Genomic DNA, 25797 nt, shown 5'->3' on the forward strand with positions numbered 1-25797 from the left:
ACCAATCCCAGTCTATCCAGCTCCATGGGGAACAATCCCAGTCAATCCAGCTCCATGGAGACCAATCCCAGTCTATCCAGCTCCATGGAGACCAATCCCAGTCTATCCAGCTCCATGGGGATCAATCCCAGTCTAACCAGCTCCATGGAGACCAATCCCAGTCTATCCAGCTCCATGGAGACCAATCCCAGTCTATCCAGCTCCATGGAGACCAATCCCAGTCTATCCAGCTCCATGGGGATCAATCCCAGACTATCCAGCTCCATGGAGACCAATCCCAGCCTATCCAGCTCCATGCAGACCAATCCCAGTCTATCCAGCTCCATGGAGACCAATCCCAGTCAATCCAGCTCCATGGAGAACAATCCCAGTCTATCCAGCTCCATGGGGATCAATCCCAGCCTATCCAGCTCCATGGAGACCAATCCGAGTCTATCCAGCTCCATGGGGATCAATCCCAATCTATCCAGCTCCATGGGGATCAATCCCAGTCTATCCAGTTCCATGGGGATGAATCCCAGTCTATCCAGCTCCATGGAGACCAATCCCAGTCTATCCAGCTCCATGGAGACCAATCCCAGCCTATCCAGCTCCATGGCGACCAATCCCAGTCTATCCAGCTCCATGGGGATCAATCCCAGTCTAACCAGCTCCATGGTGATCAATCCCAGACTATCCAGCTCCATGGAGACCAATCCCAGTCTATCCAGCTCCATGGAGACCAATCCCAGTCTATCCAGCTCCATGCAGACCAATCCCAGTCTATCCAGCTCCATGGAGACCAATCCCAGTCTGTCCAGCTCCATGGACACCAATCCCAGTCTATCCAGCTCCATGGAGACCAATCCCAGTCTATCCAGCTCCATGGGGAACAATCCCAGTCTAACCAGCTCCATGGAGACCAATCCCAGTCAATCCAGCTCCATGGAGACCAATCCCAGTCTATCCAGCTCCATGGAGACCAATCCCAGTCTATCCAGCTCCATGGAGACCAATCCCAGTCTATCCAGCTCCATGGAGACCAATCCCAGTCTATCCAGCTCCATGGTGATCAATCCCAGTCTATCCAGCTCCATGGGAATCAATCCCAGCCTACCCAGCTCCATGCAGACCAATCCCAGTCTGTCCAGCTCCATGGACACCAATCCCAGTCTATCCAGCTCCATGGATACCAATCCCAGTCTATCCAGCTCCATGGGGATCAATCCCAGTCTAACCAGCTCCATGGAGACCAATCCCAGTCAATCCAGCTCCATGGAGACCAATCCCAGTCTATCCAGCTCCATGGAGACCAATCCCAATCTATCCAGCTCCATGGAGACCAATCCCAGTCTATCCAGCTCCATGGAGACCAATTCCAGTCTATCCAGCTCCATGGAGACCAATCCCAGTCTATCCAGCTCCATGGGGATCAATCCCAGACTATCCAGCTCCATGGGGAACACTCCCAGCCTATCCAGCTCCATGGAGACCAATCCCAGTCTATCCAGCTCCATGGAGAACAATCCCAGTCTATCCAGCTCCATGGAGACCAATCCCAGTCTATCCAGCTCCATGGAGACCAATCCCAGTCTATCCAGCTCCATGGGGATCAATCCCAGACTATCCAGCTCCATGGGGAACACTCCCAACCTATCCAGCTCCATGGAGACCAATACCAGTCTATCCAGCTCCATGGGGATCAATCCCAGACTATCCAGCTCCATGGAGACCAATCCCAGCCTATCCAGCTCCATGCAGACCAATCCCAGTCTATCCAGCTCCACGGGGATCAATCCCAGTCTATCCAGCTCCATTGGTATCAATCCCAGACTATCCAGCTCCATGGGGAACAATCCCAGCCTCTCCAGCTCCATGGAGACCAATCCCAGCCTCTCCAGCTCCATGGAGACCAATCCCAGCCTCTCCAGCTCCATGGAGACCAATCCCAGTCTATCCAGCTCCATGGGATGCATCCCAGTCTATCCAGCTCCATGGAGACCAATCCCAGTCTATCCAGCTCCATGGAGACCAATCCCAGTCTATCCAGCTCCATGGGGACCAATCCCAGTCTATCCAGCTCCATGGGGATCAATCCCAGTCTAACCAGCTCCATGGTGATCAATCCCAGACTATCCAGCTCCATGGAGACCAATCCCAGTCTACCCAGCTCCATGGAGACCAATCCCAGTCTATCCAGCTCCATGGAGACCAATCCCAGTCTATCCAGCTCCATGGAGACCAATCCCAGTCTATCCAGCTCCATGGGAATCAATCCCAGCCTACCCAGCTCCATGCAGACCAATCCCAGTCTATCCAGCTCCATGGAGACCAATCCCAGTCTGTCCAGCTCCATGGACACCAATCCCAGTCTATCCAGCTCCATGGAGACCAATCCCAGTCTATCCAGCTACATGGATACCAATCCCAGTCTATCCAGCTCCATGGAGACCAATCCCAGTCAATCCAGCTCCATGGAGGCCAATCCCAGTCTATGCAGCTCCATGGGGATCAATCCCAGCCTATCCAGCTACATGGAGACCAATCCGAGTCTATCCAGCTCCATGGGGATCAATCCCAATCTATCCAGCTCCATGGGGATCAATCCCAGTCTATCCAGCTCCATGGGGATCAGTCCCAGCCTATCCAGCTCCATGGAGGCCAATCCCAGTCTATCCAGCTCCATGGGGATCAATCCCAGACTATCCAGCTCCATGGAGACCAATCCCAGTCTATCCAGCTCCATGGGGATCAATCCCAGTCTAACCAGCTCCATGGTGATCAATCCCACTCTATCCAGCTCCATGGAGACCAATCCCAGTCTATCCAGCTCCATGGAGACCAATCCCAGTCTATCCAGCTCCATGGAGACCAATCCCAGTCAATCCAGGTCCATGGAGACCAATCCCAGTCTATCCAGCTACATGGAGACCAATCCCAGTCTATCCAGCTCCATGGGGATCAATCCCAGTCTAACCAGCTCCATGGAGACCAATCCCAGTCTATCCAGCTCCATGGAGACCAATCCCAGTCTATCCAGCTCCATGGGAATCAATCCCAGACTATCCAGCTCCATGGAGACCAATCCCAGCCTATCCAGCTCCATGCAGACCAATCCCAGTCTATCCAGCTCCACGGGGATCAATCCCAGTCTATCCAGCTCCATTGGTATCAATCCCAGACTATCCAGCTCCATGGGGAACAATCCCAGCCTCTCCAGCTCCATGGAGACCAATCCCAGCCTCTCCAGCTCCATGGAGACCAATCCCAGCCTCTCCAGCTCCATGGAGACCAATCCCAGTCTATCCAGCTCCATGGGATGCATCCCAGTCTATCCAGCTCCATGGAGACCAATCCCAGTCTATCCAGCTCCATGGAGACCAATCCCAGTCTATCCAGCTCCATGGGGACCAATCCCAGTCTATCCAGCTCCATGGGGATCAATCCCAGTCTAACCAGCTCCATGGTGATCAATCCCAGACTATCCAGCTCCATGGAGACCAATCCCAGTCTACCCAGCTCCATGGAGACCAATCCCAGTCTATCCAGCTCCATGGAGACCAATCCCAGTCTATCCAGCTCCATGGAGACCAATCCCAGTCTATCCAGCTCCATGGGAATCAATCCCAGCCTACCCAGCTCCATGCAGACCAATCCCAGTCTATCCAGCTCCATGGAGACCAATCCCAGTCTGTCCAGCTCCATGGACACCAATCCCAGTCTATCCAGCTCCATGGAGACCAATCCCAGTCTATCCAGCTACATGGATACCAATCCCAGTCTATCCAGCTCCATGGAGACCAATCCCAGTCAATCCAGCTCCATGGAGGCCAATCCCAGTCTATGCAGCTCCATGGGGATCAATCCCAGCCTATCCAGCTACATGGAGACCAATCCGAGTCTATCCAGCTCCATGGGGATCAATCCCAATCTATCCAGCTCCATGGGGATCAATCCCAGTCTATCCAGCTCCATGGGGATCAGTCCCAGCCTATCCAGCTCCATGGAGGCCAATCCCAGTCTATCCAGCTCCATGGGGATCAATCCCAGACTATCCAGCTCCATGGAGACCAATCCCAGTCTATCCAGCTCCATGGGGATCAATCCCAGTCTAACCAGCTCCATGGTGATCAATCCCACTCTATCCAGCTCCATGGAGACCAATCCCAGTCTATCCAGCTCCATGGAGACCAATCCCAGTCTATCCAGCTCCATGGAGACCAATCCCAGTCAATCCAGGTCCATGGAGACCAATCCCAGTCTATCCAGCTACATGGAGACCAATCCCAGTCTATCCAGCTCCATGGGGATCAATCCCAGTCTAACCAGCTCCATGGAGACCAATCCCAGTCTATCCAGCTCCATGGAGACCAATCCCAGTCTATCCAGCTCCATGGGAATCAATCCCAGTCTATCCAGCTCCATGGGGATCAATCCAAGTCTGACCAGCTCCATGGAGACCAATCCCAGTCTATCCAGCTCCATGGAGACCAATCCCAGTCAATCCAGCTCCATGGAGAACAATCCCAGTCTATCCAGCTCCATGGGGATCAATCCCAGCCTATCCAGCTCCATGGAGACCAATCCGAGTCTATCCAGCTCCATGGGGATCAATCCCAATCTATCCAGCTCCATGGGGATCAATCCCAGTCTATCCAGTTCCATGGGGATCAGTCCCAGCCTATCCAGCTCCATGGAGGCCAATCCCAGTCTATCCAGCTCCATGGGGATCAATCCCAGACTATCCAGCTCCATGGAGACCAATCCCAGTCTATCCAGCTCCATGGGGATCAATCCCAGTCTAACCAGCTCCATGGTGATCAATCCCAGTCTATCCAGCTCCATGGGGATCAATCCCAGTCTATCCAGCTCCATGGAGACCAATTCCAGTCTATCCAGCTCCATGGAGACCAATCCCAGTCTATCCAGCTCCATGGGGATCAATCCCAGACTATCCAGCTCCATGGGGAACAATCCCAGCCTATCCAGCTCCATGGAGACCAATCCCAGTCTATCCAGCTCCATGGAGAACAATCCCAGTCTATCCAGCTCCATGGAGACCAATCCCAGTCTATCCAGCTCCATGGAGACCAATCCCAGTCTATCCAGCTCCATGGGGATCAATCCCAGACTATCCAGCTCCATGGGGAACACTCCCAACCTATCCAGCTCCATGGAGACCAATACCAGTCTATCCAGCTCCATGGGGATCAATCCCAGACTATCCAGCTCCATGGAGACCAATCCCAGCCTATCTAGCTCCATGCAGACCAATCCCAGTCTATCCAGCTCCACGGGGATCAATCCCAGTCTATCCAGCTCCATTGGTATCAATCCCAGACTATCCAGCTCCATGGGGAACAATCCCAGCCTCTCCAGCTCCATGGAGACCAATCCCAGCCTCTCCAGCTCCATGGAGACCAATCCCAGCCTCTCCAGCTCCATGGAGACCAATCCCAGTCTATCCAGCTCCATGGGATGCATCCCAGTCTATCCAGCTCCATGGAGACCAATCCCAGTCTATCCAGCTCCATGGAGACCAATCCCAGTCTATCCAGCTCCATGGGGACCAATCCCAGTCTATCCAGCTCCATGGGGATCAATCCCAGTCTAACCAGCTCCATGGTGATCAATCCCAGACTATCCAGCTCCATGGAGACCAATCCCAGTCTACCCAGCTCCATGGAGACCAATCCCAGTCTATCCAGCTCCATGGAGACCAATCCCAGTCTATCCAGCTCCATGGAGACCAATCCCAGTCTATCCAGCTCCATGGGAATCAATCCCAGCCTACCCAGCTCCATGCAGACCAATCCCAGTCTATCCAGCTCCATGGAGACCAATCCCAGTCTGTCCAGCTCCATGGACACCAATCCCAGTCTATCCAGCTCCATGGAGACCAATCCCAGTCTATCCAGCTACATGGATACCAATCCCAGTCTATCCAGCTCCATGGAGACCAATCCCAGTCAATCCAGCTCCATGGAGGCCAATCCCAGTCTATCCAGCTCCATGGGGATCAATCCCAGCCTATCCAGCTACATGGAGACCAATCCGAGTCTATCCAGCTCCATGGGGATCAATCCCAATCTATCCAGCTCCATGGGGATCAATCCCAGTCTATCCAGCTCCATGGGGATCAGTCCCAGCCTATCCAGCTCCATGGAGGCCAATCCCAGTCTATCCAGCTCCATGGGGATCAATCCCAGACTATCCAGCTCCATGGAGACCAATCCCAGTCTATCCAGCTCCATGGGGATCAATCCCAGTCTAACCAGCTCCATGGTGATCAATCCCACTCTATCCAGCTCCATGGAGACCAATCCCAGTCTATCCAGCTCCATGGAGACCAATCCCAGTCTATCCAGCTCCATGGAGACCAATCCCAGTCAATCCAGGTCCATGGAGACCAATCCCAGTCTATCCAGCTACATGGAGACCAATCCCAGTCTATCCAGCTCCATGGGGATCAATCCCAGTCTAACCAGCTCCATGGAGACCAATCCCAGTCTATCCAGCTCCATGGAGACCAATCCCAGTCTATCCAGCTCCATGGGAATCAATCCCAGTCTATCCAGCTCCATGGGGATCAATCCAAGTCTGACCAGCTCCATGGAGACCAATCCCAGTCTATCCAGCTCCATGGAGACCAATCCCAGTCAATCCAGCTCCATGGAGAACAATCCCAGTCTATCCAGCTCCATGGGGATCAATCCCAGCCTATCCAGCTCCATGGAGACCAATCCGAGTCTATCCAGCTCCATGGGGATCAATCCCAATCTATCCAGCTCCATGGGGATCAATCCCAGTCTATCCAGTTCCATGGGGATCAGTCCTAGCCTATCCAGCTCCATGGAGGCCAATCCCAGTCTATCCAGCTCCATGGGGATCAATCCCAGACTATCCAGCTCCATGGAGACCAATCCCAGTCTATCCAGCTCCATGGGGATCAATCCCAGTCTAACCAGCTCCATGGTGATCAATCCCAGTCTATCCAGCTCCATGGAGACCAATCCCAGTCTGTCCAGCTCCATGGAGACCAATCCCAGTCTATCCAGCTCCATGGGGATCAATCCCAGTCTATCCAGCTCCATGGGGATCAATCTCAGCCTATCCAGCTCCATGGAGACGAATCCCAGTCTATCCAGCTCCATGGAGACCAATCCCAGTCTATCCAGCTCCATGGGGATCAATCCCAGTCTATCCAGCTCCATGGAGACCAATCCCAGTCTATCCAGCTCCATGGAGACCAATCCCAGTCTATCCAGCTCCATGATGACCAATCCCAGTCTATCCAGCTCCATGGAGACCAATCCTAGTCTATCCAGCTCCATGGAGACCAATCCCAGTCTATCCAGCTCCAAGGGGATCAATCCTAGTCTATCCAGCTCCATGGGGATCAATCCCAGTCTATCCAGCTCCATGGGGATTAATCCCAGCCTATCCAGCTCCATGGAGACCAATCCCAGTTGATCCAGCACCATGGGGATCAATCCCAGACTATCCAGCTCCATGGAGACCAATCCCAGTCTATCCAGCTCCATGGAGACCAATCCGAGTCTATCCAGCTCCATGGGGATCAATCCCAATCTATCCAGCTCCATGGGGATCAATCCCAGTCTATCCAGCTCCATGGGGATCAGTCCCAGCCTCTCCAGCTCCATGGAGGCCAATCCCAGTCTATCCAGCTCCATGGGGATCAATCCCAGACTATCCAGCTCCATGGAGACCAATCCCAGTCTATCCAGCTCCATGGGGATCAATCCCAGTCTAACCAGCTCCATAGTGATCAATCCCAGTCTATCCAGCTCCATGGAGACCAATCCCAGTCTATCCAGCTCCATGGAGACCAATCCCAGTCTATCCAGCTCCATGGGGATCAATCCCAGTCTATCCAGCTCCATGGGGAACAATCTCAGCCTATACAGCTCCATGGAGACGAATCCCAGTCTATCCAGCTCCATGGAGACCAATCCCAGTCTATCCAGCTCCATGGGGATCAATCCCAGTCTATCCAGCTCCATGGAGACCAATCCCAGTCTATCCAGCTCCATGGAGACCAATCCCAGTCTATCCAGCTCCATGATGACCAATCCCAGTCTATCCAGCTCCATGGAGACCAATCCCAGTCTATCCAGCTCCATGGAGACCAATCCCAGTCTATCCAGCTCCAAGGGGATCAATCCTAGTCTATCCAGCTCCATGGGGATCAATCCCAGTCTATCCAGCTCCATGGGGATCAATCCCAGCCTATCCAGCTCCATGGTGACCAATCCCAGTCTATCCAGCACCATGGGGATCAATCCCAGTCTATCCAGCTCTTTGGGGATCAATCCCAGTCTACCCAGCTCCATGGGGATCAATCCCAGCCTATCCAGCTCCATGGAGACCAATCCCAGTCTATCCAGCTCCATGGGGATCAATCCCAGACTATCCAGCTCCATGGGGACCAATCCCAGTCTATCCAGCTCCATGGGGATCAATCCCAGTCTAACCAGCTCCATGGTGATCAATCCCAGACTATCCAGCTCCATGGAGACCAATCCCAGTCTATCCAGCTCCATGGAGACCAATCCCAGTCTATCCAGCTCCATGGAGACCAATCCCAGACTATCCAGCTCCATGGAGACCAATCCCAGTCTATCCAGCTTCATGGAGACCAATCCCAGTCTATCCAGCTCCATGGGAATCAATCCCAGCCTATCCAGCTCCATGGAGACCAATCCCAGTCTATCCAGCTCCATGGACACCAATCCCAGTCTATCCAGCTCCATGGAGACCAATCCCAGTCTATCCAGCTACATGGATACCAATCCCAGTCTATCCAGCTCGATGGGGATCAATCCCAGTCTAACCAGCTCCATGGAGACCAATCCCAGTCAATCCAGCTCCATGGAGACCAATCCCAGTCTATCCAGCTCCATGGGGATCAATCCCAGACTATCCAGCTCCATGGGGAACAATCCCAGCCTATCCAGCTCCATGGAGACCAATCCCAGTCTATCCCGCTCCATGGGGAACAATCCCAGTCTATCCAGCTCCATGGAGACCAATCCCAGCCTATCCAGCTCCATTGAGTCCAATCCCAGCCTATCCAGCTCCATGGGGATCAATCCCAGACTATCCAGCTCCATGGAGACCAATCCCAGTCTATCCAGCTCCATGGAGACCAATCCCAGTCTATCCAGCTCCATGGAGACCAATCCCAGCCTATCCAGCTCCATGGAGACCAATCCCAGTCTATCCAGTTCCATGGAGACCAATCCCAGTCTACCCAGCTCCATGGAGACCAATCCCAGTCTATCCAGCTCCATGGGGATCAATCCCAGACTATCCAGCTCCATGGGGAACACTCCCAACCTATCCAGCTCCATGGAGACCAATCCCAGTCTATCCAGCTCCATGGGGATCAATCCCAGACTATCCAGCTCCATGGAGACCAATCCCAGCCTATCCAGCTCCATGGAGACCAATCCCAGCCTATCCAGCTCCATGAAGACCAATCCCAGTCTATCCAGCTCCACGGGGATCAATCCCAGTCTATCCAGCTCCATTGGTATCAATCCCAGACTATCCAGCTCCATGGGTAACAATCCCAGCCTCTCCAGCTCCATGGAGACCAATCCCAGCTTCTCCAGCTCCATGGAGACCAATCCCAGTCTATCCAGCTCCATGGGGATGAATCCCAGTCTATCCAGCTCCATCGAGACCAATCCCAGTCTATCCAGCTCCATGGAGACCAATCCCAGCCTATCCAGCTCCATGGGGACCAATCCCAGTCTATCCATCTCCATGGGGATCAATCCCATTCTATCCAGCTCCATGGGGAACAATCCCAGTCTTTCCAGCTCCATGGAGACCAATCCCAGTCTATCCAGCTCCATGGGGATCAATCCCAGTCTATCCAGGTCCATGGGGAACAATCCCAGTCTATCCAGCTCCATGGAGACCAATCCCAGTCTATCCAGCTCCAGGGAGACCAATCCCAGTCTATCCAGCTCCATGGAGACCAATCCCAGCCTATCCAGCTCCATGGAGACCAATCCCAGTCTATCCAGGTCCATGGAGACCAATTCCAGCCTATCCAGGTCCATGGGGATCAATCCCAGACTATCCAGCTCCATGGAGACCCAATCCCAGTCTATCCAGCTCCATGGAGACCAATCCCAGTCTATCCAGCTCCATGGAGACCAATCCCAGTCTATCCAGCTCCACGGAGGCCAATCCCAGTCTATCCAGCTCCATGGAGACCAATCCCAGACTATCCAGCTCCATGGAGACCAATCCCAGTCTATCCAGCTCCATGGAGACCAATCCCAGTCTATCCAGCTCCATGGAGACCAATCACAGTCTATCCAGCTCCATGGAGACCAATCCCAGCCTATCCAGCTCCATGGAGACTAATCCCAGCCTATCCAGCTCCATGGGGATCAATCCCAGTCTATCCAGCTCCATGGGGATCAATCCCAGACCATCCAGCTCCATGGAGACCAATCCCAGTCTATCCAGCTCCATGGAGACCAATCCCAGCCTATCCAGCTCCATGGGGATCAATCCCAGTCTATCCAGCTCCATGGGGATCAATCCCAGACTATCCAGCTCCATGGAGACCAATCCCAGTCTATCCAGCTCCATGGAGACCAATCCCAGTCTATCCAGCTCCATGGAGACCAATCCCAGTCTATCCAGCTCCATGGAGACCAATCCCAGTCTATCCAGCTCCATGGAGACCAATCCCAGTCTATCCAGCTCCATGGGGACCAATCCCAGTCTATCCAGCTCCATGGAGACCAATCCCAGTCTATCCAGCTCCATGGAGACCAATCCCAGTCTATCCAGCTCCATGGGGACCAATCCCAGTCTATCCAGCTCCATGGGGATCAATCCCAGTCTAACCAGCTCCATGTGGGTCAATCCCAGTCTATCCAGTTCTGCAGGGAACAATCCCAGCCTATCCAGTTCCGCAGGGAATTATCCCAGCCAACCCAATTCTTCCTCATTGTTACGATTCTCCAGTCCTCGTAACATTCTCAGAAATCTTCCTCTCCAATGTAGGAACAACTTTCCTGTAATGTGGTGACAGAACTATGCACAGTTCTTATGGTCGACCTAACAGTCTCCCTGCACTAAGCCTCAATTAGCTAATAAATGAAGGATATCTGATTGTTAGACTTCCTAACTACCTTCCTGACCTACCCATTTATTTTTGGATCTGTGGGCATTCACTACACTTCATAGTCTCTGCCGTCCCCCACATTATTCAAAATCCTCCCATTTATTGTGAATTCACTTAGCCATATTCAGCTCCCAAAATGGATTACCTCACAATTCTCTGGATTGAATTCCATTTTACACTTCCCTTCCTGCAGTCTAAAACTTCCTTCTCACTGTCAACCACATGGCCAATTGATGTATTATCTGCAAATTTCTTTATCAAACCCCCTACTTTTAAATCTAAATTATCAATATAAACTACAAAAATCAAGGGAATCAGTACTGAGCCCTGTGGAACCCCAGTGGAAACAGCCTTCCAGTCAGATACACCCGTCAAACATTACCCTTTGGTTCCTGCCACAAACACAAGGTTGGAACCAATTAGTCAGGCATGACCTCCCCTTAACAGTTCCATGTTGACTTTAATCTCTGCCTTTCTAAACAAAGGTTTACACTGTCCCTCAGAATTGATTCCAAGAGTGTGCCCACACCTAAAGTTAAGCTAACTAACCTACAATTACTCCAATTCCTCCTTTTTAAGGAATGGTACAACAAGAGCTGTCCTGAAGTACTCCAATCTTCCAGAAAAGTCTGACATATCCTCCGCAATTTCTTCCCTTGCTTTGTTTAACATATCTCCTCCAGGCCTGGTGATTTCTCTACTTACAAAGATGTTATACTCTTGAATTCTTCCTCACATACAATATTAATTCCATCCAATGTCTCACACACTTCCTCCTTAACTACAACCATGATGTGGAGATGCCGGCGTTGGACTGGGGTGGGCACCGACCGTCTGAAAGAGTACCCTGCCTCGGCCCTCTCCCCTACCCTCTTCCTAGTAGTCCCATCGAGCTCGCACATTTTTGGACTTGCCCTTTCACTCTGCACTAAAAACCACCTGAAGAGCTGGACTGGGACATTCAGGGTAAGTGAGTTTCCAACGTATGCTAAGTCAATGGTTCCTAACCAGTGTGCGAGCGCCCCTCCAAAGTGTGCCACGTGAAAAGATTCAAAATCCATGTAATTAATCTAAAACGAATCTTCTCTTCAGCTCAGTGATTGGCATTTCCGAGACCCGATGAGACCAGGGCCTCCCGCACATGCGCAGACCGGAAAAGAGCCACACATGCGCAGACCGGGAAAGAGCCGCACAGTTGAGATTTTTTAATGTTGCTCAGGCCCATGCTGGAGATGCAGGTCTGCCTTGTGCCTGCACCAAGAGCGAAAACTCAAGGAGCGCATTAAAACCCTGGGAGAAGCGAGAGGGGCAGTGAGCGGGAAAAAAAAAAAACAGGACAGAGAGAAGTTAAAAATGAAGTTCCCAATCAGGGAAGAAGGTAGAGAAAATAGGAGTTGCTCAAAATTCTTTCATAGTGTAAAGGTGTGCCAACACCTGTAAAAGGCTGGACACCACTGTTCTAAGTCATAACTAATACTGACCAACCTTTCTGCTTTCAATTTTTTTTTTTAATATGAGTATGGAGTCTCATCCCCTCAGAATAAATTACTGTTTGAGCTTAAAAAAAACATTGTTCTGGCTATCTTCGTCCCATCTGTAGCTTCTGTTTGTTATTTTATTTTCTGTGCATTATTTAAATCCAATTTTTACTTTCTGCTTTTTTATTTCCTAATTTAGTGTCTGTGTGTCTCAGTAAGAATTGTTCAACCTGGTTGGTTAAAGAGCCCTGCTTTTTGTTGGGCCTTTCACACATTTCTCAGATCACAGTAGAAGGCAAGGTGCTGAAATGCAACGTGGATTAATAAACATCTCAACTGAAAAGCCCCAAAACATCTGTGCACAGATTTTAGCACGTTTAACGGTGAACATTGTTCATTCCCCAGACCAAACAAGTGGGAATTATGCAGATTATGGAGTGATTATAAAGAAGCTATTAAATATATGAAAGCATGGTTATGGGACAGAGAAGCAGAGTGGTTGGAAGAGACGAACGAGGAGCCAAATAAAATATAAAGTAAGAAATTTGGACTAGAGATCAGGAGAAATTCTTTATGCATAGAGTTGCGAGTCTGTGGGATTCGGGATCGAGGCAAAAGCAAATTGAATTCAGTGATAATTCTGCAATTTCAGTGTTTTTTTGTCTTGTGAGAAATGTTGCTGTATAATATTTGCACACTCACACATTCTCACCAACTTTCTGCCCCCCCCCTCCCGACGGCACTGACTCATTACTCAGCTATAATCTCAGTCCCATCAGGGACTCTACCACAATCACACAAGCCAATATTTATACCTGGGAGATATGGCAGGAAAGATCAGTTTATTGTGGTCACATCACATTTTAGCCCAATACCTAGCCTCACCCAATGCCCATTTGATGTTGAGGATGTTGGGAGGGTGCAAGGGCTTGGTCCTAGGATGCCTTTTAGAAAAACGACCCTTCAGATGGACGTGGAACTAACTCACATGAAGATAACTCATTTCAAATCAGATTGATAACATTTTGAGGGACAAGGGTTTACAAAGATACAGGCCTATTTTTTTGGATGACAAGATCTTGCTTCCCCAATAATTGTCCACTTAAGGGCTTCAATTGGGGCAAAGGTGGGCTCCACATCCAAGGACTTGCATGCCTCAGTGTAAAATTGCCGTGTATGGTCGGGACGGGGCGGGCAGAAGCAGGCAGGGACCTAGAGGGAACCCTCCCCCCAACTAAAAAAACAGCTGGAGGCAGAATGTGAAATTCTGGCCAGAGAGTCAAGGCAAGTGGATAGAGTAAAGATGCAGACCAGCCATGATCTGTTTAAATGAGGGTCTCGATGGGCTGAATGGCCTCCTGTTCTTAATGAGTGGGAACTGCAGTTCCACAGAAGTTTCAGAATTGGATGGTACGGAGTTTGGCAAAATTACATTTCATCAGGGTGAGTGGTCAGTGATGATAGAGATTATATCAGCTTTCAATGCAGATATATATATATTTTAATTTAGAGTACCCAATTTTTTTTTTCCACTTAAGGGGCAATTTAGAGTGGCCAATCCACCTAATCTGCACATCTTTTGATTGTGGGGGTGAAACCCACGCAGACATGGGGAGAATGTGCAAACTCCACACGGACAGTGAGCCAGGGCAGGGATTCGAACCCAGGTCCTCAGCGCCGCAGTCCCAGTGCTATCCACTGCGCCACATGCCGCCCCTTCGATGCAGATATTAGACTTTATAAATCAGCTAATATTAGGATGCATTTGGTTTTATCGCTGGGGTAATATTTTGTTATAACCTGAGATAGAATAGCTTTATCCCAGAAAGCCAATCTTTACACACTTTTATATCCATTTATTTATAGAATTACAAGCATGCGCCTTCCAACCCAAAAACAACAGTTTCACTGTCTGCCCATTGATACAGGTTCAAGCAAATTTCCATTCAATAAATTTCCATCCACTTAAACAATTAAAGACAAGGGGCAAAATTCTCCGTTATCGGCGGAAAGTCCGCCGATCGGCGCAAACAACGGCGCAAATCCGACTTGCGTCACGTCGGAAAAATGGGTCGAAAGTCTCTGGCCCGAAATGGGCTAGCAGTGACGTAACGGGATCCGCGCTTGCACAGTGGTACACGCCGTGCAGCGTCATACGCGCCGCATGGCGTGACAGCTCATAAGGCCGCGCTGCTCCCCCCCCACCCAACCGGAACACCCGACCGCAACACCCGACTGGATGGCTGGCCGCCGCTCAGCCCCGAGGTTCGAGTCACGGGATGTGGAGGCGCTCCTGGACGCGGTGGAGCAGAGGAGGGACGCCCTGTATCCCGGGCACGGCCGCAGAGTTGCCCCACGCCACAGCCGGCGTCTGTGGAGGGAGGTGGCAGAAGCCGTCACCGCTGTGGCCCTGACACCACGGACAGGCACCCAGTGCCACAAGAAGGTGAACGACCTCGTCAGAGCAGGCAGGGTGAGCCTCCCCCATATCCCCCCTCCCCCATAATCCCCCCCTCCCCCATATCCCCCCTCCCCCATATCCCCCCCTCCACCATATCCCCCCTCCCCCATATCCCCCCCTCCCCCATATCCCCCCCCTCCCCCATATCCCCCCCCTCCCCCATATCCCCAAGTGAATCCAGCCCTAACCTTAACCTCTGCAATACACGCGCAACCGATGGCGTGCATTCATATACCTGCCTAACAGTGTTGCCTTTTACCCCTGCCACCCCACCCCCCCCCCACAGGATAAGCGCGCACACAACAATAGGGAGCATGTGAGGACTGGAGGAGGCCCCGCTGATGAGAGGCCACTGACCGAACACGAGGAAAGGGACCCGGAACTGGCTGGCGGACCTGAGGACCGGGAGGTTGCTGATGCAGAGGTCGGGGGCGTAGTAGCAAGTGAGCCACCGACAGCCCGTCCCCATATCCCCCCTCCCCTATATCCCCCTCCCCCATATCACCTGATCACTGCCTGATGTCTAACCATGCATGCTTCATTGTGTATCGCAGGACCAAATGTCCAGGCACCCATCCCCGCAGATGCAGACCGCCCGCAGGATGCCCCTCGGAGGCCACGGGAGACGGAGAGACATGAACCCTCCAGCATGCGACGCCCGCAGAATGCCCCTCGGAGGCCACGGGAGACGGAGAGACCCGGACCCTCCAGCATGCGATGCCCGCAGGATGCCCCTCGCACACCACGGGAGACGGAGAGACCAGCACCCTCCAGCATGCGGCGCCCGCAGGATGCCCCTCGCACACCACGGGAGACAGAGAGACCCGCACCCTCCAGCATGCGACGCCCGCAGGATGCCCCTCGGGGGCCACGGGAGACGGAGAGACCTGGAGCAACAGGGAGACGACACCCCCGTCACGTGCGGGAGCGACCACCCAGCGACGAGGGGGGCAGCCACAGGCCCCCGTCACATCCGAGCCAGGACACCACTACCCAGGACACCACTACCCGGGACACCACTACCCGGGACACCACTACCCGGGACACCACTACCCGGGACACCACTACCCGGGACACCACTACCCGGGACACCACTACCCGGGACACCACTACCCGGGACACCACTACCCGGGACACCACTACCCGGGACACCACTACCCGGGACACCACTACCCGGGACACCACTACCCGGGACACCACTACCCGGGACACCACTACCCGGGACAGCACTGCCCGGGACAGCACTGCCCGGGACAGCACTGCCCAGGACACCCCTACCCGGGACAGCGCTACCCAGGAAGACGAAATACCGGACAGTGACTCAGAGTGGATGGGTGGAGACGAACCCCCACCCCAAAGTGCCATGGACTCAGAGTGGGACGAAGAGCACGACACAACGCCACTGCTGTCACCAACACCCTCCACCATCGCAGAAACACTCACCTCGGTTGGGCGCTTTAGTGATGAGGCGTCTGGTACACTCACTGGTGCGCACAGCACAGCCGTCCCGGTACAGCAGGTGGAGGTAGGAGCAGCAGAGGGGCCGGGCGGTTGGAGGGCAGCCCAGCCCAAGCGAACATCTGCCGCCCAGATGGATCCCGGGTTCCTGGAGTTACCACACCCACACATAGATCCGATGCAACCACCGACCCGGAGACGAGCGAAGAGGGTGACGGGCGGCTTGCGGCGGCTGCAGTCGCAGGTGGAGGAGTCCACCCGCGTCCAGGAGCTGGGAGTGGTGCCGGTCATGCGTGCCACCCAAGCTGACACCGCACGGGTGGCGTCCGCGGTGGAGGCAATGGGTGCGACGGTGTCAGACATGGGGAACGGTTTGCGAGGCCTGGGGCTTTCCGTGCAGGCGGCGTCTGTGGCCCAGGAAATGGCTGCCCTCTCACAGGAGGCCATGAGCCAGTGCCAGATGGCAGAGGCGCTCAACGCCATAGCCCAGTCTCTGCAGGCCATGGCCCAGTCTCAGCAGGCCATGGCCCAGTCTCTGCAGGCAATCGCTGAGGGCATCGGCGCCAGTGGCCATGTGCGAGCCGGCGTCGCACTGTCACAGACAGGGTTTGCCAACCCCCTGGGCTCCATGGCTGCACACCTGCAGACCCCTGTCGATACCAGCACGGGCCTCCAGGACTGGCAGCGCCAGATGTCGGGGGGGTGTCGGATGGCCAGTCCGTTTGCATCCCCCACCCATGTAGAGGCCTGGGTGCCATCGGGCACCCCGAGGGAGGAGGAGGTGGTGTGGTCCGTCCCGGCTCCCCCTGTAGGGGAGGTCCCGGTACACCGCGACACCTCGGACTCCCCCCCTTCCGTCCCAGGTGCATCGGGTGGGCAACGGGCAGGACAGGCTGGCAGCTCGCCATCCCAGTCGCCCGGGCCGCAGCCTGGCCCATCTAGGCCAGGACGCCCCAGGAAACGGCCGCCAAAGGGATCCAGTGTCAGAGGGCAGGAATCACAGGAGTCCACCTCTAATTCTGCTGTACCGTCTGGGGAACCACGTAGACGTAGTCAAAGGGCCCGTAAGGCCAAACAATTAGACACTCAGTAAGTTGGCACGGGTGCAGGGCACAGATGAGTTTTAGGGGCTAGGGCACGCGCATGAACTCCTTTGGTTATTAAAGTCAATGTTACACCTACAGAAGCTGCCTTTGTGCTCTGTCCAAGCATGCGGGGGTGTCATGTACGTTGAGCGCAAGTGTGTGTGTGAGGGGTGGTCTTACCTCAGCCCCAGGTGAGTCTGCCCCCTTCCCCCTGGGCCGCCATCAACATCCCCCGGGCAGAGGACGGGACCGTGCACTGCAGTGTCACAGCCACATGCAGGGATGGTCCGGGTGGATGGTGGTACTGTGGCCATGGGTCAGACATAGTCCAACGATGTAGAGCCAGGAGCTCATCGCAGGGCGGGTTGTCATCATCCTCCATGGCCTGCAATAGACACGTGTCCACCCGCAACTGTGTGAGCCCGGCCCGTTGTGCCGCAGGTGGATCGGCAATGGGGGGGGGGGGTGGTGTGCATGCGGGTGGGGTGGGTGGGGTTGGGGAGGGGGGTGAGGGTGCTGGGTGGGTGGATGGGTGGGGGGTGTGGGTGGTCGGCTGTTGCCATGGTGTGCGGTCTGTGGCCATACTACCCGATTCCCACGCCCATCTAGTCAGTGAAGCGGGCGTCTATCAGTCTGTCCCGTGCCCGCTGGGCCAGCCGGTAACGGTGGACAGCCACCTGCCTGTGTCTACCCCGTCTGCCCTGACCATTGCCCCCATCCCCCTCATCTGGGGAGGACTGGGCCTCTTCCTGCTGCTCCTCCACTCCGCCCTCCTCTGCCTGCGGCACAGCGCCCCTCTGCTGGGCTATGTTGTGCAGGACGCAGCACACCACAATGATGCGGCCGACCCTATCTGACCGATACTGGAGGGCGCCCCCAGAGAGGTCCAGGCACCTGAAACGCATCTTCAGCACGCCAAAGCACCTCTCGATCACTCCCCTTGTCGCTACATGGGCATCATTGTAGCGGTTCTCCGCCTCATTGCGTGGCCTCCGTATAGGCGTCATCAGCCACGATCGCAATGGGTAGCCCGTCGCCCAGCAACCAGCCCCTCAGCCGGGGATGGCGTCCCTCGTACATGCCGGGGATGGATGACCGCGACAACATGTATGAGTCGTGTACACTGCCTGGGTAACGGGCGCAGACGTGCAGTATCATCATGCAGTGGTCGCAGACCACCTGTATGTTCATCGACTAGGTCCCCTTCCTATTGGTGAACATGGCCCTGTTATCTGCAGGTGGCCGCACGGTGACGTGCATCCCATCGATCGCGCCCTGGACCATGGGGAACCCGGCCACGGCAGAGAAGCCCACGGCCCGGGCATCTTGGCTGGCCCGGTCCACGGGGAAGCGGATGTAGCGGTGCGCCATGGCATATAGGGCATCTGTCACTGCCCGGATGCACCGATGTCTGCGATATGCCGGACAGGTCCCCACTCAGTGCCTGGAATGACCCCGTTGCATAAAAGTTCAGGGCCACCGTAACCTTGACAGACACGGGGAGAGGGTGTCCCCCACCAGTGCCACGCGGTGACAGGTGTGCCAGCAGGTGGCAGATGTGTGCCACGGTTTCCCTCCTCATCCGGAGTCTCCTCCTGCATTCCCGGTCCGTGAGGTCCTGGCATGACTGCCAGGGCCGGTACACATGGGGCGCCCTCGGGTGCCTCCGTTGCCGTGGGGCCGCGACGTCCTCCTCCCCCTCCTCGTCCTGTCGGTCAGGTGTCCCTCCAGCCTGGGCGGCTGCCGCCTGTCCCTCTGCGGCAGCCTGCGCCGCCTCTCTGGCACGCTCCTCCTCCTCCTCCTCCTCATCATCCAGGGCAACATAGACATGAGCGGCTGCCGCCACGGCGGCCAACATCGCTGGATGATCGGAAAACATGACGGCCTGGTGGGGGGGGGGGAGGGGAACGACGACATGTCATCATTGCCCATATCCCCTCCTCCCCCCAGCCAGGTGGCATGGACCGCATGGGTCCAACTGTTGGAGGCTGGCACCTGGCCAGGTGGACCAACTCACTTGCCCTCGCATCCCCCTCCCCGGCACGGACCCCCCATCCCCCTCCCCGGCACGGACCCCCCCCCCCAACCTCCACCCAGGCACGGACCCCCCCCAACCTCCACACCGGCACGGACCCCCCCCCCAACCTCCACGGACCCCCCCCCAACCTCCACCCCGGCACGGACCCCCCCCCAACCTCCAACCCGGCACGGACCCCCCCCCCAACCGCCACCCCGGCACGGACCCCCCATCCCCCTCCCCGGCACGGACCCCCCCCCAACCTCCACCCCGGCACGGACCCCCCGCCAACCTCCACCCCGGCACGGACCCCGCCCCATCCCCCACCCCGGCAGGGACCTCCCCCCCAACCTCCACCCCGGCACGGACCCCCCATCCCCCTCGCCGGCACGGACGCCCCCCATCCCCCTCCCCGGCACGGACCTCCCATCCCCCTCCCCGGCACATACCCCCCCCCTTCCTCCACCCCGGCACGGACTCCCCCCTGGCAAAGACCCCCCCCCCAACCTCCACCCCGGCACGGACCCCCCTCCCAACCTCCACCCCGGCACGGACCCCCATCCCCATCCCCCTCCCCGGCACGGACCCCCCCCCAACCTCCACCACGGCACGGACCCCCCCCACAACCTCCACCCCGGCACGGACCCCTCCCAACCTCCACCCCGGCACGGACCCCCATCCCCCTCCCCGGCACGGACCCCCCATCCCCCTCCCCGGCACGGACCCCCCCCCCCCAACCTCCACCCCGGCACGGACCCCCCCAACCTCCACCACGGCACGGACCCCCCATCCCCCTCCCCGGCAAGGACCCCCCCCAACCTCCACCCCGGCACGGACCCCCCATCCCCCTCCCCGGCACGGACCCCCCCCCCAACCTCCACCCCGGCACGGACCCCCCATCCCCCTCCCCGGCACGGACCCCCCATCCCCCTCCCCGGCACGGACCCCCCCAACCTCCACCCCGGCACGGACCCCCCATCCCCCTCCCCGGCACGGACCCCCCCCCCCCAACCTCCACCCCGGCACGGACCCCCCCAACCTCCACCACGGCACGGACCCCCCATCCCCCTCCCCGGCAAGGAACCCCCCCAACCTCCACCCCGGCACGGACCCCCCATCCCCCTCCCCGGCACGGACCCCCCCCCCCAACCTCCACCCCGGCACGGACCCCCCATCCCCCTCCCCGGCACGGACCCCCCCCAACCTCCACCCCGGCACGTACCCCCCATCCCCCTCCCCGGCACGGACCCCCCCCAACCTCCACCCCGGCACGGACCCCCCACCCCCCTCCCCGGCATGGACCCCCCCCAACCTCCACCCCGGCACGGACCCCCCGTCCCCCTCCCCGGCACGGACTCCCCATCCCCCTCCCCGGCACGGACCCCCCCCAACCTCCACCCCGGCACGGACCCTCGCCCAACCTCCACCCCGGCACGGACCCCCCATCCCTCTCCCCGGCACAGACCCCCCCCAACCTCCACCCCAGCATGGACCCCCCCATCCCCCTCCCCGGCACGGACCCCCCCCAACCTCCACCCCGGCACGGACCCCCCCATCCCCCTCCCCGGCACGGACCCCCCCCAAACCTCCACCCTGACGGACCCCCCCCAACCTCCACCCCGGCACGGACCCCCCCCCCAACCTCCACCCCGGCATGGATCCCCCAACCTCGACCCCGGCACGGACCCCCCTTCCCCCTCCCCGGCACGGACCCCCCCCAACCTCCACCCCGGCACGGACCCCCCATCCCTCTCCCCGGCACGGACCCCCCCCAACCTCCACCCCGGCACGGATCCCCCATCCCCCTCCCCGGCACGGACCCCCCCCCCCCAACCTCCACCCCGGCACGGACCCCCCATCCCCCTCCCCAGCACGGACCCCCCCCAACCTCCACCCCGGCACGGACCCCCCCCCAACCTCCAACCTGGCACGGACCCCCCATTCCCCTCCCCGGCACGGACCCCCCCATCCCCCTCCCCGGCACGGAACCCCCCCATCCCCCTCCCCGGCACGGACCCCCTCCCGGCACTCCCCCGGAGCCCAGCCTATTCTAACCACACACCCCCCGCCCGCCGCACACACACACACACAACCCGAGACACACCTCTCCTCACGCATTCAGACTGCGGCCACGCCATCGCCTGCCCAGAGCCAACCCCCCCAGGCCGTCACTCACCTCTACGCTGGTCGGGGTCACGCCGATGAAAAGGAGGTTTCATTCACGTCGCCGTGTACGGTCATCACGTCGACGGGACTTCGGCCCATCCGGAAGGGAGAATATCGGCAGGCCGAAAATCGGCTGCCTTGCGCAGACCCGTGACATTCTCCGCGGCAGCGGCGCCATTAACGCCCCGCCGACTTTTCTCCCTTCGGAGACTTCGGCAACCGGCAGGGGCGGGATTCACGGCGGCCAACGGCCATTCTCCGACCCGCTGGGGGGTCGGAGAATGACGCCCCAGGTATAGGCTTCTAACATAGGGGGTTGACAAAAATTACGGATTTGGTGGAATTTGAATTTGATGAAATTGAGATACATTTGAGTTTTGTTTTGGGGGGGGGTGGCGATATGCTGGTGACGTTTTGCGTTCCCATCCTTTCATTGACATCTTGAACATATAAACAAATCTTTTCTTGAATTCTTTACTACTTTGCAAATTTCACAGCGCTTGTCTGACCTTTGCTCAGATCCAAATGAGGGAGTGAATTCTCCGCCTCCCCAACCGCGTGTTTCTTGATGGCGTGCCGTCAATGGCAGCGGGATTCTCCGTTTCCACCGCTGCCCAATGGGATTTCCCATTGTAAGCACCCAAGCCACTGGGAAACCCACGGGCAGGAATGTGCTGCCGGCAGAAGGGAGAATCCTGCCGGCAGAGAATTCACACCGAGAGCTTTCTCTCCAGAGATGTGCAGGTGAGGTGGACTGGCCATGATCAATTGCCCCTTAGTGTTCAGGGATGTGCAGGTTGGGTGGGGTTACAGGGATAGGGTGGGGGAATGGGTCTAGACAGGCTGTTCTTTCGAAGGGTTGGTGCAAACTCAATGGGCTGAATGGGCACTGTAGGAATTCTATGCTTTTATGGTTCTGGGGAGCATGTTAGAGGATGAGGCTAGAGGTGGTAACATCCAAGGAGAACATTCCAGAACTTATTTTAGTGAGTTATTGTTTAAGAGTTATATTCAACACATCTTTCTGCATCTTCCAGCATTTTCTCTTTGACATCTTTGTGTCAGATGGATTCCTGTCCTCAGGCCGGAGAAAGGCACTCGCATGTTTGCACATTCACACCACCCATACCTGTTGTGAATGAGGTGTCTTCTGCTGCACTTCTCATGGCGCCGTGTGCGGACTGGAGTCTCAGAGAGTACGTAGTCATTTCTGACAGGCCCTCCAGTTGAATCCAAGTATCCTCTGCATCCAGTATCAGCTCCTGTACGAGTGTGTGAGAGAAACAAGACATCAGGGCCTGATCTCAGTCATTTCCCAGAAAAACCAGAGATCCCACCCTCCAGAACTTCCATTCATAGACAGCTCTGATCCTCAGACTGTTAATGTTTAAACATGGCATGCACACCTTGCAGGAGACAAGTCTAGGACAGGGGAACACAACCTAAAAATTAGAGCGAGCCCAATCAGGAAGGTAGACAGGCAACTGTCCTTCACATAAAGGGTGAATCTTTCTCCCATAAAAAGTAAAGACAGCATTTCACGTGTAGCTGTCGGATTGAGCAGATCATGTCAAGTGTAGATCCCCCAGTCCTGACACCAACTTGGATTCCGGGTAGATGTGTTGAGGCAGGATCTGCAGTTTGACGGGGCAACATGGAAAAATACTTTCCCTATGATGCAGGGAGATGCAGCAACAGTTATTACAATTATTGGGTCATCCTTGTTCTTGTAAAGGGTCACAATCATATCACACACACACTCAAACACAGCCACATGCAAACATGCACATACACGTGCACACAAACAGGCACACACAAACACAGACAAGCACGCATACAAACACATGCACATACACACACACAAACAGGCACACACAAACACAGACAAGCATGCATACTACACATGCACAATCGGCGTGGGATCTAACTCCCTCACCTTGGACACCTCAGGTGAGTACCGTTCAGTACTCGGCTCCAAAATGGGGATCAGACACAATGGCATTCATTGGGGTCTCCCAGGGGATTGGAGGCCCCCAGGTGCATGCCCTCTGGGCAGGGTGGTACCCAAACACTGCTGATGCCACCAGGGCACCCTGGCTTGCTTGCCTGGCACCCTGGCAATGCCACCTGGGTGCCAGCCTGGCATTGCCAAATTTGCCAGGTAATAATAATCTTTATTGTCACAAGTAGGCTTACCTTAACACTGCAATGAAGTTACCGTGAAAATCCCCGAGTCTCCACATTCCGGCACCTGTTCGGGTACACGGAGGGAGAATTCAGAATGTCCAATTCACCAAACAGCACGTCTTTTGGGACTTGTGGGAGGATACCGGAGCGCTCGATGAAACCCACACAGACACAGGGAGAGAACATGCAGACTCTGCACAGACAGTGACCCAAGCCGGGAACCTGGGACCATGGAGCTGTGAAGCGACAGTGCTGCTGTGCTGCTCACTGGCATTGCCAGCTGGACGGAGCACTGCCAGGATGCCAAGCTGGCATTTTTTGCGCAGCGGTGATCGGGCCAGGGTGTGCCCTATGGAGGGTTGCGGGGGGGGGGGGGGACCAAGAACCTCCATAGAGGGAGTTGAGGCAGGCTTGGGGAGGGGGGAATCCAGGGAAGCATCGGGGGCTTGGGAGATTTAAAACAGACGTCGCGGTCTCTTGCTGCACTGAGGTGTTCCAGTGAGCAGAGCTCCTCAGTGCAGAAAATGGGGAGAAGTTCCACGCTAAGGCCCCGATCAACCCGGATGGGCGTGAGCGGGGTGCTTCTCAGCGCTCTGAGCGCCGGGAAACACCTAGTTAATCTCGTCCACTACAGACACTGTCCCCATTCGGGTAGATTGCGGCACCACACAAACACATACTCACACACAGAGACACACAGACACAAAACACACACACATACTCACACACAGAGACACACAGACACAAACACACACACAGAGACACACACAGAGACACACAGACACAAACACACACACAGAAACACACACACAGAAACACACACACATACTCACACACATACTCACACACAGAGACACACAGACACAAACCCACACACAGAGACACACAGACACAAACACACACACATACTCACACACAGACACAAACACACACACATACTCACAGAGACACACAGACACAAACACACACACACAGACAGACACACAGACACAAACACACACACATACTCACACACAGAGACACACAAACACACACATACTCACACACAGAGACACACAGACACAAACACACACACATACTCACACACAGACACACAGACACAAACACACACACATACTCACACACAGAGACACACAGACACAAACACACACACATACTCACACACACAGACACAAACACACACACATACTCACACACACAGACACACAGACACAAACACACACACATACTCACACACAGAGACACACAGACACAAACACACACACATACTCACACACAGAGACACACAGACACAAACACACACACACATACTCGCACACAGAGACACACAGACACAAACACACACACATACTCACACACAGAGACACACAGACACAAACACACACACATACTCACACACAGAGACACACAGACACAAACACACACACATACTCACACACAGAGACACACAGACACAAACACACACACATACTCACACACAGACACAAACACACACATACTCACACAGAGAGACACACAGACACAAACACACACACATACTCACACACAGAGACACACAGACACAAACACACACACATACTCACACACAGACTCAAACATACACACATACTCACACACAGAGACACACAGACACAAACACACACAGACACAAACACACACACATACTCACACACAGAGACACACAGACACAAACACACACACATACCCACACACAGAGACACACAGACACAAACACACACACATACTCACACACAGAGACACACAGACACAAACACACACATACTCACACA

General features: G+C 55.6%; 1 protein-coding gene across 6 annotated transcripts in view; it reads right to left on the reverse strand.

Annotated features, from left to right (window-relative positions):
• tnr (tenascin R (restrictin, janusin)) overlaps positions 1-25797 on the reverse strand; it is a 793807-nt gene that overhangs the window by 125047 nt on the left and 642963 nt on the right. For all 6 annotated transcript variants that reach the window (XM_072511798.1, XM_072511799.1, XM_072511802.1 and 3 more), the window contains one exon: positions 22950-23082. In XM_072511798.1, coding sequence (XP_072367899.1) covers positions 22950-23082 — 133 coding nt within the window. The remainder of the gene's footprint in view (positions 1-22949; positions 23083-25797) is intronic.

The sequence above is a fragment of the Scyliorhinus torazame genome, chromosome 7 (assembly GCF_047496885.1).
Source record: "Scyliorhinus torazame isolate Kashiwa2021f chromosome 7, sScyTor2.1, whole genome shotgun sequence".
NCBI lineage: Eukaryota > Metazoa > Chordata > Chondrichthyes > Carcharhiniformes > Scyliorhinidae > Scyliorhinus > Scyliorhinus torazame.